Source organism: Camelus dromedarius, chromosome 1 (genome assembly GCF_036321535.1).
Source record: "Camelus dromedarius isolate mCamDro1 chromosome 1, mCamDro1.pat, whole genome shotgun sequence".
Taxonomy (NCBI): Eukaryota; Metazoa; Chordata; class Mammalia; order Artiodactyla; family Camelidae; genus Camelus; species Camelus dromedarius.
The window spans coordinates 51507327-51526818 of NC_087436.1; the positions used below are offsets into that span (position 1 = coordinate 51507327).

At 33.9% G+C, this 19492-nt stretch overlaps 1 protein-coding gene across 4 annotated transcripts in view; it reads right to left on the reverse strand.

Moving 5' to 3' along the window:
• The window catches only part of BANK1 (B cell scaffold protein with ankyrin repeats 1), a 384383-nt gene that overhangs the window by 168691 nt on the left and 196200 nt on the right, over positions 1 to 19492 (reverse strand). For all 4 annotated transcript variants that reach the window (XM_064484610.1, XM_064484614.1, XM_064484612.1 and 1 more), the window contains one exon: positions 8051 to 8156. In XM_064484610.1, coding sequence (XP_064340680.1) covers positions 8051 to 8156 — 106 coding nt within the window. The remainder of the gene's footprint in view (positions 1 to 8050; positions 8157 to 19492) is intronic.

The following is a 19492-nucleotide window of genomic DNA, read 5'->3' on the forward strand; positions in this document are numbered from 1 at the left end:
AGCATTATAAAACCATAATGAATGGTTTTGTAAATCACAAATTATTTTGCATTTCCACAGCTGCTCTCCAAAGTAGATATGACATGGTTGAGTCCTGCTTTCCTTCAGAAGCATCTTCTTTACTTGGCTCTCAAGACAATATATTCCTACTTCAGCGGACATTCCTGCAGGGGCCTCCTTTGATAGAAACTGTTCTTCTGCACCTCTAAACACTGCACTGTGGGGACTCAGACCTCTGCTCTGAACTACATTTTCTACAGAACGATTTCATCCAGGTCATAGCTGTGACTACCACGTATGACCTCCTCCTGGGCTTTTGACAATCTCTCAGTAAGTCTCACCATCTTCACCTTTAAATATCTACCCAGGAAGAGCAAGTGTCTTCACCCTCACTGCTACCACCAAATGACAGCGATCATTCTGTCTCCCCTGAGCTAATCTTTTTAAATGTAAGTTCAGTGATACCAAATCACATTTAAAATCTTTGCATGACTTATCATCACCTCCCAACTCTCTATACTCTCACTTTGTCTTGTTTTTATCATAACCAGCATTGCTATTTGAAATAATACTGCTTATTTTGTTATTGCTGTTAATTATTTGTTCTGTTGTCCTCACTAAAATAAAAGCACCGTAAAGACACTGTTCTCTAATAGCCACCTGTGTCTGGAGAACCTAGAAGAGTGTCCAACACTTCGTTTACACTTGTAATATGAATGAACAAACAAGACTGCTTCATAGACTGTTGGATCAAAGTTTTGTTAATTGGGAGAAAACATTACATTTGCATACTTCTTTTTTCATCTATACCCATGAGGTCCTCAATTATTACACAGCAGTTCCTTTACTGTAACAACACAAATATGTGATGTTACAGTAATGGCAGAGAGCAGAATGAGAAGGGATTCTGAGTGTTGCTGCAAGGTGGAGAAGGGCTTACCACTCATGGGTTAGGGTGGTCAAGGGCTGGCCTACATGCTGGTTGGACTCAGGATGGCACATCGCCTATCTCTGCAATGTTACAATGTGTCCCGAGACCTGGGAGGTTTCTCTGATTCTGCAAGATAATTATTCTGTCTTCCCTATGCTGCCCGTGGACTCAAAGCCAAATGTGCTTCCTTGTCTGGCGAATAACTGAAGTATGCGGAAGGCATATTCTGGCCCTGGTATTACTTTTCTTCCATTTTTTCCTTCCTTTAAAAAAATATTTTACTTATATCCGTCAATCACAGTTATGTTTATAAGCATACTTTTCAAACTTCACATCTGGAGAAATACAAAATTTTTGAAGAAACACTGTAAAAGTGAGTAACAGCAGTATAATACTGAAGAAATTCTCTTTTTTGGTTAATCAAGTAAAAAACCATTTTGAAGGATTTAAAGTGGTTGTTTTATTTTATCATTATTTGCTACAAATTGAACCATCAGTTCATGAAATTAGCTTGGTAATAAGCTAAAAACATCCTTGGTAGGAGATGTGAAGATCTGTACTTGTAAGCTGTGTTATCAAAAAAAATGAAGTGAAAGAATCTATAATTTTTACAGTCAATTTACATGCCAAGTCTCCAATTTGCTCAATCACTACAAGTTTTGATAATATGTTATGTGTAAATCTGTCCCTAATTTCATGTATTTACTTAACAGTGATGCATTTGTTACTAATTTGAAGCGCATTTACATGACTACATTTTTTATCACCTATTATCTCGCATTTCAGAACGAAGAATAATCTTCACCATTTTATTTCTTTTACATTGATTTCTTCATTGCTTCCAATTTTATCAGGTGGTCTAAAATGAAAACTGAAAAGGTCCATACAACTTCTTACATCACAAAATTCATACTTTGGGAAGACATTTTAAAATATTTTTATAAAAATATTCTTGATATTATTTCTAACTGTTCCTAATTTTCTTTCCAGGGAGTAAGATTAGTAATTCCTTCTTTGCAAAAACTCTTCTATGTAGAACTATGCTATATTATAAGATCCAGGGCTCAGTAGGTATCAAGGAAAGGAGTAGTCACAAATAATTTAAAAATATAATTTTAAAGTAAGGCGTTTTGATGTTAACAAAACCATAAAATAACTAGAAATAAATCTAACAAAAATTTTCAAGAATTTCATAAAATATAATATTTTTTGGAAAGACATAAAAAGACCCAAATAAATAAAGTATCATGCTTACGGACGGAATGAATTAAGTGTAATACAAATGGCAGTTTTTACCAAACTAATTATATTTAATTTTAATTTTATTAGAGCCTTTCATGGAATTTGACAAACTGATCCTAAATATGGTAGGACAATTAAAGGAAGAATAAGAGCAAAAACAATTCAAATAATAATAATAAACTCTAATAGATAAGTTTTATTATGAATTGAATTATATGCCTACATAAGATACCACATAAATTAAAAGACAAACCATCAATTAGGTAGACATTTGCAATGTACATAACTGAAAAATGTTACTATTCAGAATATATATATATATATATTGAAAGAGAAAAATCTCCCAAAATTCAATACGAAAAAAATAACCGACAGAAATAAATGGAGACTATTAAATAGAAATTCATTGAAGAAAAATGAAATTGTAAATAAACAGAAGAAAAATGCTCAACTATATTTGTAATGAAAATATTAATTAAAATGTGAGATAACACATCACACCTGTCAAACTGCCTCTCAATTTTTAACATTGAAAAGATGTGGAGCAATGGCACAATACTGATGGTGGAATTATTTATAAATTGATACAAATATTTTCCACAGAGATTTAAACATAGTTAGCACTAAAGTACATCACTGTTTAACTCAGAAATTCTATTGGTAACCGTATTTCCTGTGAAACTATCACACACACATAGGTATTCATATGCAAGAATGTTCATTGTAGAATTAATCGCAACAATAAAAAAATTGGAAACATTATTATCCATTTATAGGAAAAAGATACACATTGTGGTATAGTCAAACAATTTGATGCTACAGAATATATCAAATGAATGACCTAGATCTACATAAAGACATGTATAAATATAAAAAATTAGTTATTGGGCAAAAATAGTAAGTTGATGGAAAGTGTGATATCATTTACACAAAATCTATAAAACTTCACAAGAATGTATATGAATTATGGAAACAGACATTTTTAGTAAAAGGATGAAGAACTGCATGGGAATGATCACCAAGAAATTAAATTAATTAATAGTTGCTTTTCAAATGTGTGGAATCACAGAGGGAAGTATAAAGAAATTCAACTAGATCTGTAATATTTTACTTCTTAAAAAATGATCTGAAGCAAATGAGACAAAATGTTAAGATTTGGTGATGCTAAATGACAGGTACAAATTTGTTTTATTGTTCTCCACATTTTTCTGCATGTTTAAATTATTTGCTAACACAAAAAGAAACAACTCGATGACATTTAGTTCTCCTCTACTCAGATAGCAAATGAGCTATTTTCTGTGAATCTAGAGATATTAAAAGTCCAAGAGAAATCTTAGAGCTACAGTGACTACCACATCCATACTAAATATCCAGTTACATGCTCCACACTTCACAGACATATTAAGAGATAATATTCTGAGTTAATACTTTCACATATCACTGGTGATTGTATGCTGTCCTCTTTCAGATTAAGATACTAGTACTTGTAAATGGTTATACACTCTGACATGCTTTTCTAGAAATAGGCAGGGGCTTTACTAAGCCAGTTCTCCTTTCTGGGTGAAGGCACATGATCTGCCTCAAAGTAACTCAGTTTCCTCTTCCGTAAACTAACTGCCACTTATGGTGATTTAAGAAGCAACTGTAGCCACTTTTAAAAACTAGCTAAATGACTTATTTTTTTCCAATGCACCACAGGAGATTCTCAGCATTACCCAGCCTTTGAAAGGTTCTGAAGAGAAGTTAGGGAAATTCATGTACCTGCTGCAATAAAACTTTCATAAGACTCTGAAGAAGATAGCTTAAAGCTCAGAACAGGGGAGAGTTACAGAGACACTAATGCAATTGCATTTGCCCAGGTGTGCTGTTCCACCTCACCACCATACCAAGTCAGTGGCATTCAAGGTGATTTCATGGTGGCCCAGACCACGTGTGTTTTTATATGCATCTACAATCAAAACAGAAGTTGCTCACAGTGATATTTAATCTTATTTTAAGAAATACACTCTGGAAACAACCTAGATGTCCGTCGACAGATGACTGAATAAAGAAGATGTGGTAAATATATAGAATGGACTATTACTCAGCCATAAAAAGAAGTAAATAATGTCTTTTGCAGCAACATGGCTGGACCGATAGATTATCATTTTAAGTAAAGTAAGCCAGACAAAGACAAATATCATATGATACCACTTATATGTGGAATATAAAAAAAAGACACAATTTTTTTTTTATAAACCAAAAATAGAAAACAAATTATGGTTACCAAATTTGGGAAAGGGGTAAATTAGGAGATTGGTATATTCAATTTCTTGTAATAACATATAATGGAAAAGCAGGATGAATTATCTCTAGAGATTTGCTGTACATCGCTGTACCTACAGTCAATAAATAGTGAATTATACCCCTAAAAATTTGTTAAGAGGGTAGATACCATGTTAAGTGTTCTTACCTCAATAAAATAAAATTTAAAAAAGAAATGCACTCATATTTTCTATTTGAGTGTGTTACATATCAGTAAAAAATTCCCTATTATAATCTCCTATATTGATTTCACAGCCCCTGATGATTCATACACTATAAAGTCACTCATGAATTATTTCTGTAACTGTTATGTTCCAAAGTCCTACATTGTAGTAATATATTAAGTACATTTGGAAACCTTTTCTAGTTCCAAGGATAACTTTTTTTCTATGGAAAATTCTTACCAATGGAAAATGGTATTTTTAAATCAATAATGAAGCACTACAGGGTAAGAGAACATTAAAGCAGATTTGATTTCTTGTATACTTTCGATCTTATCTCTGCAACACTCCCACCCCCTCAACTCTGACTGCTTAGGGAAAAAAAAAATCAACTGAGGAAGTTTATTGGCTAGACCAGAGCGAAATGACCAAGACATAGTGGCATGAAATGGCAATTTACTTATTACAAATCAAGTGACAGCGAACTAAGCTAGGATTTTACCAAAATCAACTTGGAAAAGAATAGAGGATGGAGTAGTAATAAGATACATAGCTTTGATTAACACAGCATTTTGCTTCATACTTTTAAAGAACCATAAGTATCTGTGGGTAATTCCATGGCTCATCCTTAGGACAGGTCAGTACTCAAGGATGCTCTCTTTGTTCCTTATATGTTCTCTTTGTTCCTCCCTCACATGGTCCTAACCTCCAATTTATTTCAGCCAAAATACAGAGTAATAAATAATAAATGTTTAGTAAGTAAAAATTTCACCAAACAATTGGAGAGCTGTCCTGAGGTATGGAAGTCTAGAATTACACCAAATTCATTGTTTGCTGAATTTTCCTCTCAGACTATCTCTAGTGGTGTTTCTACAGAAGCTCCCCAAATACCTACCATTAATTCCACTTTATGTATGAAGGCTTTTCAAATCTTACCAATTCAACTTGAACATTATGAAAATGCAGGTGCAAGGTCTTAAAGACCAGATATTTTGAAGCTGGCATTGATCCAAGATTATAGAGTCAAGGAGGCAAGCAAAACGAGTTTAGCCATATTCATGTCTATCTTGCATATTTTTATTACGTAATTGGTATTATGTTACTTCGCACTTTCACTAGGAGTTAGAGCCTAATGTTATAGGGTTTTTTGCTTCTGTTATGGATTTAATAGCATCTGTTATCTAGCAATACCCAGGAAACATGGTTTCTGAATGAATTACCTAGATTATATTGAACTTTCCATTTTAAGCTTCTTTTAAAAAATGTAATTGTTTTATTAAAATATTTTTTCAAATACAGAATAATCATTAAATTCTAGTATTGGTCCAAAATTTTCATATGCTATTAAGCTTCCAACCTTTGTAAAGAGAGAGAAATATTTTCTCTTTGTCAGAGATAGTATGCAGGTGAGTTATCTGGCAGGTCTGCAATACACTGCAGCAATGAGAGGCTGATACACTTGGCTATCCATTGGAATCACCTGGGAGACTTAAAAAGTGCTGATACCTGGGACTCACTCCCAGATTCTTCATTAATTTGGGTGTGTGGCTTAGGCATGGGATGTCCTAGAAGCTCTGCAGTTAATTATAATATTCTCCAAGTTTGAGAACCATTGCTCTAAATCCTTGATACTCAATGAAAGGTCTGAGGACTAACAGCATCAGCTTTACCTGGAAACTTGTTTAAAAAGGAGATGCTTAACTGTACCCCAAACCTGTTGAATCAGATCCACACAATCCCAAAATCCAATTTAACCCAGCCAGAATTCTTTTTCTATAAAAATAAAGACCAAATGTATTCCATTATTTCCACTCTAAAATTCTTACTCTACAACCTAAATAAGATACTGAGAAGCACTTTCAAACCTACTTAGATTTCCTTACCTATAAAATGAGAGACCAAAACCATTCTATTCTTTCCAGTCCCACAATGCTCATCTCACAAACCTAGACAAATATAACGCTGAGGGGATTTGTAAAAATTGTGTCACAATTCCATTTTGTGCATACACTTTCTCTTCCACAGAACTCCTGTTTCCTTTTTCTTTCCTCACTGGGGCACATCATTTAAGACCCAGGTAAAATCCCACCTCCTTTATGAAGCACGTCTTGAAAAATAATATAGCTTTTCTCTGAAATTCTACTGTCAGCATAATCAGTTCCACAAAGTGCAGCACATTGTTTCCTTCTACTATTACATATATGTTACCTTGTTTCCCCCAGTCAAATGATGAGTGTTTTAAGTGAGGAATCATATCATGTTCCTTTTCTAGCCTAGCCTAATAGCTGACTTTTCTAAGTATACTGTTAAAATGCATATGGGATATAAAAATACATTTTCACTACTTTCACAAGAACACTTACTCAAAACTAGCCTGTCACTGACCTTTCCCGTATGTAGTATCACCATACAAAATATAGGCTGTCACACATCCAGGTGAATCATACTTGGCTGTGCCTTAAGACTTCTATTCTTTTCTTTCCACACCCCTCAGGCCTGCCAGCCTGACAATAAAACTGCTTCAAATAGCACAGGAATGCTACAGAAAAAACTTGTGCTCATTAGTCCTACAGTATGCCTACGGGTACCCCTCGTATTCTTTAGTTCCAAGCCTGTCTTACTCACTGTTACATCTCCATAATAGTGTTTGGCAAATACTGGGCACATAAGTAGATTATAAATAGTGTGTCAATCAAAAATGCAGGAAGAAACAATATAGAAAATAGGCTACTGAGCTCATAGTAACATTCAGAAGTATGTTTTTTCTCATAGTAACTCCTATATATAATTTTCTTTATATATATATATATATATATATTTCTGTGATACAAATATTATGCAGTCATCATAGAAAACACAGACTAAGTAAAATGAAAAAAACAGAATCCCTGAAATTGCACAACCCAAACATAACTAATGTTAACAGGTGCATATCTGTCCAGATCATCAATTTATTTATATATACATATATATATAAACATATGCTATTAAATGTATATACTTTTTAAAACAGAGGATCACACTCTACCTACTGCTATATATCCTGCTTTTATTCAATTACATATATATCAAAGCATCGCTACAGCCAGCAAATCAATTTATGATAAAATTTGTTTATGATGGTTGCATTAATGGATGCACCAAAATTTATTTGATAAATTACCTATCTTTGGAGGGTTAAGTTATCTTCATTTTTGGTAATTATAAATAATTCTATGATGAGTAATTTCCATCACACATTACCCAGACATTTTCTTAAAATAAAAGTCAGTTCTCTCATCAGGGGATGGGAATTGTCTAAAACATCTCATTTGCAATGCAGCTAGTTATATTCTTTGCTATAATATTTACTAAGTAGTTACATACAGTGAAATATGACAAAGAATAACTGATACAGTTGGAAAATACTCACGTTCTTTTTGAGGGTAGATTTCAGTTTGGAGTGATCGGAACTCATAATATGGTATCTCACGTTTGAATGTGGATGTGAGAATATTATCAAGTTCATCAATGTCATTCTGTTTTCAGGTGAAAAAGATTATTTTTAGTTCAATTATTTACACAGAAACTCATCTTAGTACAATATAATAAAAATTACTGACTGGAGTAAATACTGGTTAATCTTTAATAATACTGATATTCTTCTTAAAAGAATAATATAAAATACTAGGGACTTGCCTAAAAGCCAATTATTAGAATAATAGAAAAATGTATGCAGGAAATAAGTCTTTGCTTTTGGATGAGTTAATTTACTTAAACACTTACTAATTTTAGAAGAATATTACAGCAGGTCAAAGATAACACTGAAATTTGTTTCAATAAATTCTTTTAAAATACATATTACAATTTAATAAATGAAATAGTAAAATGATGAGTCTGATTCTTCAACTTAAGGGTCAGAAATGGAATAGTCTTAAACAGATTATTTTATTTCTGTGTCAGAGTGAGAGAGAATATTCATCCTGAACTATTTTTTACCCCCTGCAGATACGGAGTAACTATATGCCAACTTTGTTTCCTTAATGTGAGCATCTTGGAAGAGGCCATGCAGAATCCAAGTGTTCTACTATTGATGATATAACCTACTGCAAAGGCCACCATTTTTTAAAATTGTGTTTTGTGAAGCAACTGCTGGGACCACATTGAGATTAGACACAGATGATTATAGCTGAGGAAGTGGGCCAATCAACAAAGCCATGGGGTGGAGAGAGGACTGTGGAACAAAAACGTCTAATCAAGACTTTTTCCAAATAAAATCAGACATATTGCCAATACACAGTCACAGAAATTAAATGGCTGGATTGAAAAAAAAAGATGTTACTCTATTTCTTCATTTTTCAATAATCTAGATGCCTCAAATAATAAAGTTGTTCAGGCCTTTCTGGATTTTCTGAAAGTCCTGCTTAGAAGTGGGAAGAAAGGATGAAAGCCCTTTTCTCAACCAACAGCTGGGGGATGCAAAGCAAAACCCAGCATTAACCTACTTAAAACTATGAACTATGTGAAGCCCTTAATTGCGGATTTTTTTTTTTTTCAAAGGAGGGGATTTACAAAAAGCTCTGCCTTCAGGGCACTCAGGGTCATGTAATTGTGTGTGGGCAATGAACTCAGTGTTTCAGGTACTCTTACACGAAGTCTCTACGGGTCAGGGACGGTGCTGGCAAAGGGGAAGTGGCTAGCTCTACAGAGGAAGAAACAGTCAAGAAAGGTCTTACAGAAGAGGTGACCTAAGCTGAGACTGCTATGTACACAAGGAGTTCTGGACTACAGGCACACATTGTATATAGTCAAGGAGGTGTCATGAAGCATGACCTGGTTAAGAATTTCCGTAAGACTGCAGAATTAGAAGGAAGTGGGCATTTCAAAAAGTGACTTATATGTCTGATAAGAAGTTTTTAATTCATCGTGTAAGCAACAAGAAGTTACTTAAAGCCTATAGTACTTAACATGAAAATGTTTATTATGTGGATTAAATTAAGCTTATTTAAATATCAGCATAACTATGATTGCTTATGTGGTTGAATATTGATATCGAGTGAGACCTCGTCTTTCAGTTTATATGAATAGTTATTACTCAGTCTTTTCAAAAGACTTTGATAGGAATGGTAGGGCAAAACATTATTGGCAATATATTTGCACATTCTTTAGCTTAAAGCTCAAAAAGAGTATGTTTTGGCTATAGGACTTGATAAAAACAATTAAGAACTTATAAAAATCCTAACATTAGTTTGTAAATTTTCTTAAAAATTTGTGTCAGTGGACATGAGAGTTCTGCACAGGCTATTATCTAGTCACTGGCATTTTTACATAAAGAGATAAACTTACTATTTCTTCCCAAAGTATACAAGATTTAACGAGTAGAGATTAGTGTGTCAGAGAGTTACTATACTCTTGTATAAGTTAGGCACAAGATAACCTCTGGGATTCCTTCAGCTCTGAAATTCTGAGACAGAGGAGAATTCAAAAGAGCATGACTTCCCAGGAGGAATCTCAGAAGTACAATTTCTCACACAGAGGCACTATGACACTTTAATATGAGAAATGCTACAGCTTATATCATTGAACTTTTAAAATGAAATAGCAGTGTTTTTGGAATCAGAACAAAAAACCTCACCATGTAGAAAATGACATCTAATTAAATAAAAAAACAATGCAGATACCCTTTAATATTCTAGCCTTTGATAAGCAGTTTAATCACTTCTGTTTTCAATTTCATAATCATGTTACTAGTATTATGCTTGCATATTAATAAATGGTATAGAACACACAACAAAGATGTGAAAAATCACAGAAATGGCTACGAGAAACAATCCCCCCCCCAAATTTCTCCCCAGAAGATATTTTAAATAGAAAAATCTGATTTGGGTAGTTTTGCTTCTTTTTAAATTCCAAGGATGAAAATGGGCATCATTTCTAAACATTGGCACTGAAATTTGAAAATAATAAATTTTCCTCTCCTTAAAATAAATTGTGCAATCCTAAGAATACTTGTTGAGATTGGCACAACTGTTCTTCAAATAGAAAGATTAAAATGGAGTAGTCTAATATTTGTTCAGCAAAATGCACAACCAACCTATGATGTTAGTTATTAATGAGCAACTTAATATGAAAATAAGAGGAGAGTAAAATGATAAAATTATATTGACAACAGTGTTTGGTTTTAGGAAAAATTCAATATACACAAATAATATGTACACATGTACATACGCATGCACACATAGATCTATACCTATCAAGAGCAGTAGAAAAAGAAAGTGGAAAAAGACTAAGATATGAAACAGACAGAAGGCTAGTTACAAAATAATAACACTCATACTGATGAAGTAAATACATGACTTTTTCCAAGAGAATTTTTTCAGCACCCTGTGATGGAATGTGGGATTGATGATGTACTTAAAAATAAACTGCATATATATTTATAAATCACAATTCTATTTTAATATGAAGACGTTATATACATATATACTTATTCCTGATAAACAACTTCATTATACTGAGTATTTCTTCCTAAAAGAGAAAGAATACATAAAACGTTCATTTTAAAAGATACATAAAATTATGCACTTCTACTTCTGGGAAGATGGAATAGTTAGACTTTCTTCTTTTCTTCTCCTTCAATACAACTGAAATTTCATATTTCAATAGAAAAATCAATTGTTATACCAAGAATCAGAAAGATCTCTTAACTGAATGAAAAGAGGCAATCAATAAATGCCAACACCAGATGAGAAGAATTTTATAATTATCTGACATAGATTTTAAAACATTCATGATAAAAATTCTGCAACAAGCAAATATATCGTTCTCAAAATAAATAAAAAATAAAGTGCCTCAGCATGGAAATAGGACATCTCAACAAAGTAATAGAAAGTAAAAAAACAATCTATTTGAAATTTTAGAACTGAAAAATACAATAGTCAAAATAAAACTTCCGTGGATGGGCTCAACAGCAGAATGGAAAGGACGGAGGAAAAGACATTAAACTTAAAGACAGAACAATAAAAATACTCAATCTGTACAACAGAGAGAAAATGGACTGGAAAAAATAGGGTGTCAGAGACCTGTGAGATTATAACAAAGGTTTTACATTTATGTGATTATAGAGTCCCAGGAAGAGAGGAGAAAGAGGGTAGGGATGAAAAAGTACACAAAGAAATAATGACTGAAAACATCCTGAATTTAGTAAGAGACAAAGCTATAGGTTCAAGAAACTGAGCAAACCACACATAGGTTAAACCCAAAGATTTCCCTGCCAAGAGACACCATAATTATACTTCTGAAAATTAAAGACAAAGAAAAATTCTGAAATAAGTGAGAAAGAAACAAAACCTAACTTACAGTGTAAAAACAATCAGAAACACTGAAGTAACCATAGCTGCCAGAAAATGGGACAATATTTGTCGAGTGCTAAAAGAACTGTCAACCAAGAATCTTATGCCCAGCAAAGCCATCCTTCAGGAGAGAAGGGAAATTAGGACATTCTACAGATTGATGGAAAACTTATGAAATTTATTGCCAGCAGATATATCCTAAAATAATGAATAAACAATTTCTCTAAACAGTAAGGGTATGATAAAAGAATTGTGGAACAGGAGGAAGGAAGAAAGAGCACAGTAAGTAAAAAATACAGGTAAACACAATAGGCTTTCTTTCTCTAAATTATGAGTATTCTAAATTATGTTTGATGGTGGGAAGCAAAAATTATAATACTGTCTGAGGTGGTTTTAAATGTATGTAGATGGAATATCTAAGGCATTTGTATCATAAGTGGTGGAGGGGTAGAGGGAAGGTAAGGGAGGTGAGAATTCAATACTTCACTCAAACAGGTAAAATGAGGACATAGGTAGACCGTGATAAGTTATAAATATGTAACACTATCTAGAGCACTATCTAGAGACAAGCAGAGAAAGGCACTCATAATACTAGAAATAAATCAAAATAGAAATCTTAAAAAATATTTAAGTAAAACACAGTAATTCAAGGAAGAAAACTCAGATAAGTGAAAAGCAGAAAGCAAACTAAAAACAAAAAATAAAATGGCAGTCTAAAGCCCTAACATACGAATATTTACAGTAACTATAAGTAGTCTAAAGAGAACAATTAAAAGATGGAGACTAGTAGAGTGGATTAAAACACATGATCTAATTATATGCTCTCTGTAAGAAACTTACTTCAAATAAGCAGTATGGGCAAACTTACTTCAAATAGACAGTATGGGCAGATGAAAGTAAAAGGATAAAAAACAATATATCATGGGATCATTGCAAAGGAAAGCATGAGTAGCTATATATTAATATTAGATAAAAGAGACATTGGAGTAAAGATTACCAGAAACAGAAAGAGACATTATATAATGATAAAAGGGTCAATCCACCAAAGACATAATAATCCTAAATGCGTATGTAACAAAGCTGCAAAATATGTGAGGTTAAAAACTGACAGAACTAATAGAAGGAATAGACAAATTTATACCATAGTTGGAGACATAAATATCTCTTTCAAAAATTGATAAAGGAAGTGGAAAGAAAATAAGGAAAAATACAGAACTCAACACACCATCATCCAATGACTGATATAACAACAAGGAACTACACAGCATTTTAAAAAACATTCCATCCAACAATAGCAGAATATGCATTATCTCCAAGTGCCCATAGAATATAAACTGTGACAGATCATATCCTGGGATATAAACAAGTCTCAGCAAATCTAAAATAATTTAAATCATATAGAATGGGTTTTCCCAACTATGTGCAATCAAAGTAGAAATGAGTAACAGAAAGGTAACAGGAAAATCTCCAAACATGGAAAACAAGCAGTACACTTCTAAAAAAATCCAGAATCAAAGAAGAAATCTCAAGGGAAATAAAAAAAATACATTAAACTCAATAAAAGTGAAATGCAACACATGAAAATTTGTGGAACACAGCTAAAGCAGAGTTGAAAGAAAATTTTATAGCACAAAATACACACATTAAAAAAGAGGAAAAAATCTCAAATCAATTATCTAGGCTTGCACTTCAACAATCCAGAAAAATATTACAATAAACTCTAAGCAAGCAGAAAGAAGAAAATAATAAATATAGCGTAGAAATCAATTAAATTGAAAATATAAAAATAGAAAAGAACATCAGTGTAACAAGGAGATGATTCATTTAAAAGATCAATAATATTGACAATTCTCTAGCAAGACTTTTTTCAAAGTCTGAAAAAAGAGAGAACATACAAATGACAAATGTCTGAATGAAAGAAGAGATATCACTATAGACCCTGTGGACCTCGAGAGGATAATAAAGGAGCACTCTGAACAACTCTACACGTATAACATTGACAAGTTAGATGAAATGGACCAATTTCCTGCAAAACACAAACTACCAAATGCATAATCTCTATTATTTCTTCCAAATATATGTGAATCTATAATTTGTAATAATTAAAAGTTTAAATACTAACCAGAAAAAATTAAAGATACTCATTACACAATGCTGAATTCCTCGAGAGGAATAGCTATCATCATAGCAGCACCCCTTCAAAGTCTGATTCGCCCCTTTCTTGGATGAGAGGTGTGAACACTGGGCAGGACAGCATTGAGAGACTGTCCTTCAAAGGATTTTGGGGCGCTGGAATGTAAGCAGTTGGGAGATACTTCAGATGTATGGACTGATGTGAGAGGATGTATGTTGTAGGTGTAGGATAAATGTATACCATGAAACAGACTCAAAGACTTTTAAGTAGTAATAATAACTACCACATGTTAAGCACTTACAATGCACTAGGCTTTATGTAATTTATCTCTAATGTTTATAACATTCCTCCATGGTAGAGTTTTTTTTAATGCCTATTTTTAAAGATGTTACAATCACGGTACAAAAAAATCAGTAACACCCAAAATTGCAGAGCCAATAAGTAGCTGAATAAGGACTTTAACTTACAGCTTCACATTCTAAACACACTGCATTTCATGCTACATTCTAGTCATGGAGGGAAGAATAAAATCTGAAATAGTATTTAAGAAAAATAAAGAATAAATCATGGTCCCATGGTTTCACAATGGACACTGCAGTTCCAAACATCATATTCATGTTTAGCCAAAAGATGGAGGAAAGGGCATACATGGAGGGGAAATGGGGAAGCTGGTTACTGTCAACCAGATCTATTCTTTTCCTTTTTTTAGAGCAAGAGCTCTAAAGATGTCTCCTTGGTCTCATTGTCTAGAACTGCCTCACATGACCACCTCCAGCTGCATGGTGGTTAAAAAATGTGAGAATCTGGATTTCTCAGCTTCAGTAGTAGAAATAGGCAAGGGAAAGGGATTTTAAATATTGGGATTGGGTGAAGAAACCTATAAAGTTTGCCACAGAATACTAATTTTTTAATTCTGGTAGAGAAATACAGTAATGATAAAGAATCTTGATTAATAAAAGAAACAATGAAATAACCATAGGAGGGTTGTGACATATCCCTAATAGGAGACAAAATCCATCAAAAGGCTGCAGCATTTCACTCTTTACCTTTTGGTACCTAAAAGGAAAGTCAATGGTTGAGCTAAAACCATCTTGTTTTTCTTATTATAACAAATTGCTATGCTTGTTTAAGTTTCACTAGTGAAAAAGAAAAAAGTCACTTCGTTTGTTCCATTGTTCATAATGGGTGCTGTGAAAGCGAGCCAAGATAGCCATTTCAAGGAGAATCTGATACATAGTTTACATAACATATCTTAAACAACATTTCCTCCTACAGCTTGTAAAGAGAATGATAGGTCAAAGAGCTAAGCAAATACTTTCTAAGGTTATAAAAAGCCTTTTCTTTTTTATTTTATGAGTATTCAAGTCCGAACAGTTAATGTAAAAGAATAATCTAAATAAGTGAATTGGGCTAAGAAAAAGGTATTTTCCTTCGTCAGATTAATTTTTCAATTAAGTTCTGAGTGAGTCAGTTGTTAGAATTTCAACGTCTGTGACTACATAGACAAAAATAAATGTAAGAATATAAAATGATGCAATTTAACACCCCCTTAAAATACTTTATATTTATTATTGATTAGGTATTCACATGGTTGTAGAATCTCTTTAAATAACTTGAAAGTAATTATTACAAGAAGAATGTATGTTTTGAGATCTGAAAAACCTGTGTTGAAATGCCTGCTCCAGGACTTATGAGCTGTGGACTTAACTAATACTTACCTGACAGAACTACTGAGAAGTTTAAATGAGTAAATATGTAGAATCTCCAGTAAATATTAATTCCATTTTCTCTAAATACTCTGATGTGAGCTCAGTTATAATAATTCATGAAACGTAATCATTGTGATTTAGAAAAGTGCGCAACTGTCAATGAGGTGACTTTGCTCCCCAAACTGGCTTTTGTACTGACTGAACAAATAATTTCATTTGTTTTTTCTTTCTAAATTCTTAAATTAAATAATGCATATCTTTAAAATTAACTAGAATGTAGGTTTTATATTATAATACAGATATCCAAAATGCCAGTGGCTTAAACAAGATAGAAGCCCATTTCTCTTTAACATAAAACTCTGGGATTAGGCAGTCCAGGACTGATGTCCTGACTCCCTGACTAGGAAATCTGGCTCTATTTTGTTTCACTCCTGTACATCATTTTCATGGTTCTTGTTGGCTTACCTATCAGTCCCTTGTTAGCACTGCAGCCAGTCAAAGGAAAAAGTCAGTGAGGGGGAGAGCATGACTCTACCCTTCTTTTAAGAGAGGCCATGATCAGAAATTTGTACATATCATTTCCACTGACATGCCATTAGCCATTAGTTAGTTACATGGCTATGCCTAGCGGCAAGGGAGTTAGGAAGTATAGTAGTTACCTGGTGGTCATGTGCCCAGATAAAAGTTGTATTACTATGTAAGAAAGGGAAAGGAAATACTGGGGGAAAGCTAGCAGTCTCTGCCATCTCCATCAGTCATGAAAAATGCATAAACATCATGATTATGTAAAGGCAATCTGATTAAAAATTAGAAAAAAGGAAAACTGTCTTCTAGACCATTGATTGAAGCTTGATTGTGCTGAATTTTTCAACTTAACCCCCCCCCCTCAGATAATGTCAAAAAGCCTCAAAAATTTACTTTGACCAAACTTGAACAGATAAATCAATGGAGATATGACATTAATAAACAGGCAAACAAATAAACAAAGCTTTTCTAGTGTCAGCATTAGATACAGCAATCATAAGAATCATGTCTTTTCTCACTTTTACGTCCCTTTGGCAATCATTTTGTAACAACTTACTGTTAAATATGTAGTAAAGTAAGGCAGTTTTGAAACAAATACTGCACTAACATATTCAAAGAAATGTCTTTCAAAAAAAACCTTCTCTAACTGATGCCATGATTTCCCCCCACATTCTGGGAATTACTGTTTTGGGTTGCTTTAGATGCTAGTTTCCAAGCTAGACGACAGACTTAATCTCTTCGTTTTATGTTCATTTGATTTTTTTCCTTTGAGGTCCTTCCCTTCTTTGCCCTGCTCTTTCGACTTCAGTCAAAAGCAGCACTACTTAGTGACGAGTCCAATAACCTTCTTAAAAAGGGCTGTGCCTGAGCGATAGGAAGCCAGTGACTGTGGGAAAAAGGGGTCACTTGAGGTTGGATGGGAAACTTAATGTATCAGATTCTTTCACTCAACAAAATATGTATTGAGCATCCATGTGTCTGCAGTGCAGTTGGTTCTGGAGATGAAACAGGGAACCCATAGCATCTCTGCCCTTACTAACCTTGGAGTCTAATGAGAGGGAGATAATGAGAAGTAGATAATGAGGGGTAATTTGAGAAATATCACACACATAGATGTCAAATTAGAATGTGATTAGTGTTGCAAAGAGATATACAGGGAGATGTATGGATCAGGGAAGGCTCCACTGAGGAAAAGATGCTGGATTAACATTTGCAGGATGAATTAGACTTAACAGGTGAAGACAATGATAGGGAAGGTGGAAGGGAAGAGTGTTCAAGACAGAGGAGTATATAGAAAGGCAGGCCCTGTGGCAGGAGATTAGGACTAAAGGCTCAGGAACCAAAAGCAGACCAGTGTTTCTGAAGTGCAGAGGTGAGGAAGAGGACAAAGATCAAGCTGGAGAGAGAGAGGGACAGTGTCTGCGAGGCCATATTCATGTTAAAGATTTTTTTAATCCATACAATGACTGGAATCTATTGAAGTGTTTGAGCAGGAGAATTACATGCTGAGGTCTTTGTTTCTAAAGAACCTCACAAACCAGGGACTTGAGATAAGGAGGATGTGCGCAGGAACACACGGGAGGGGCCTGGGTAGGAGGCTATCCTAGCCATGCAGGCAACAGGAAAAGCAGTGGACTAAAGTGCTAGAACTGGAGAAATGGGGAGATGAGTGAGCAATGTTCAAAAAGTAAAACTGCTACGGCTTAGTAATGGATAGAACCTGTCGGGCAAGAGAGTACAAGGCACTGGGGGGGCTCTTAGGTTTCTGGCTTTTAAACTAGACTGATGAAATGTCATTTCCTGAGTCAGAGAACAGTGAAAGATGGGCTTAAAGGAAATCCACCTTAATGAGATAACCTGCAGAGGGAGTATTTATCCAAAAATAAAAAAAAAAAAGGTGCCTCAGCATCAAAATTTGACTTATTTGAAACTTTATTTTCTAGATCTAGAAAGAAGAGATTGCCAAGGATACTGACAAGGAAATGCAAAGGGTGTAAGAAGAAAACCAGGTACATGTGTCTTCCTGGAAGCTAAGGAAAACATTTATGTCAAGAAAGTGAGTTTGATCAACGGTGTTAATGGCTGCTGAAAGGTCAAGTTAAATTGAATGAAAAAAATGATCATCAGATTTGTTGGGAGGAACTTGAGCATAACTGACATATATTTGTCTGTGTGTTGCTACTTAATAAGACTGATAAGACTAAATGGCTGACCTCTGGGAAAAAAATAATAAATTCCTAGAAGCTGAATTTTCCTTGTCAAAGATTTCTCTTACTTCATTTCCTGTGTCTTGATACTGTTTAGTGTAGCAGCATATTTCATGCATGCTAACACAATTTAGACTTCCCAAATTATATTCCATTTTATTTCTTTATCTTATTGCTGATACTATAAACATTATCAGTAAAGAGACCCACAAGAAGGCACAATGACTTTTAGCAAATTCAAACAAACGTATTTTTGCCACAAGGTTTTTTGTCCTCTAATTTCCAAAGGGTTACTGATGATTTGGGGTTTGTTCCTATCAGAGCCAGGTTCTCTAATTTCCTCTAATTATCTTGTTATGAATACAAGCGATGAAGGAACATTGATAACTGTGTTTGACTTGTGCTCTGTTTTTCTGGATTGCTTAAAAATGTTCCTTATAGTTGAAGATCTGAACCTTCTAAAGAACCAGACAGTAAAAGAGCAGACAGCTGTACTTGGATGGGGTTAGTTACAGGCAGCACTCACACCAGCACACAGACATCCTCTGAAAAGGTCAGTCAAAACCAGTCCCAGTGACAGGAAGAGAGGGGATGTAAGAAGCAAAAGAGAAGCTTTAGGATGGAAGAAATAAAAATCAAAGGAAGTGTTTATTTCCACCAAGTGAGCAAAAACTAAAGATTAAGAAGTCATTAATAAAATATGTTCTAAACAGTAGCTAAACATAAGCTAAAACAGATGGGACCAGTAACCAGGAAAATGGACTGAGACGGTTTACAAGATAAAGAATTGTAGAGAAACAACAATATAGCTGTGTTAATGGCTAAGTACCTGCACTCAGAAGTTTTTTTTTTCTTAAAACAGCTGTGGTATCTGCCGTTAAAGTTTACTAATTTATCTGTTTTTCTCTGAGTAAGTGGATGGGTGTACTAAGTGGGATTATGCTCCTG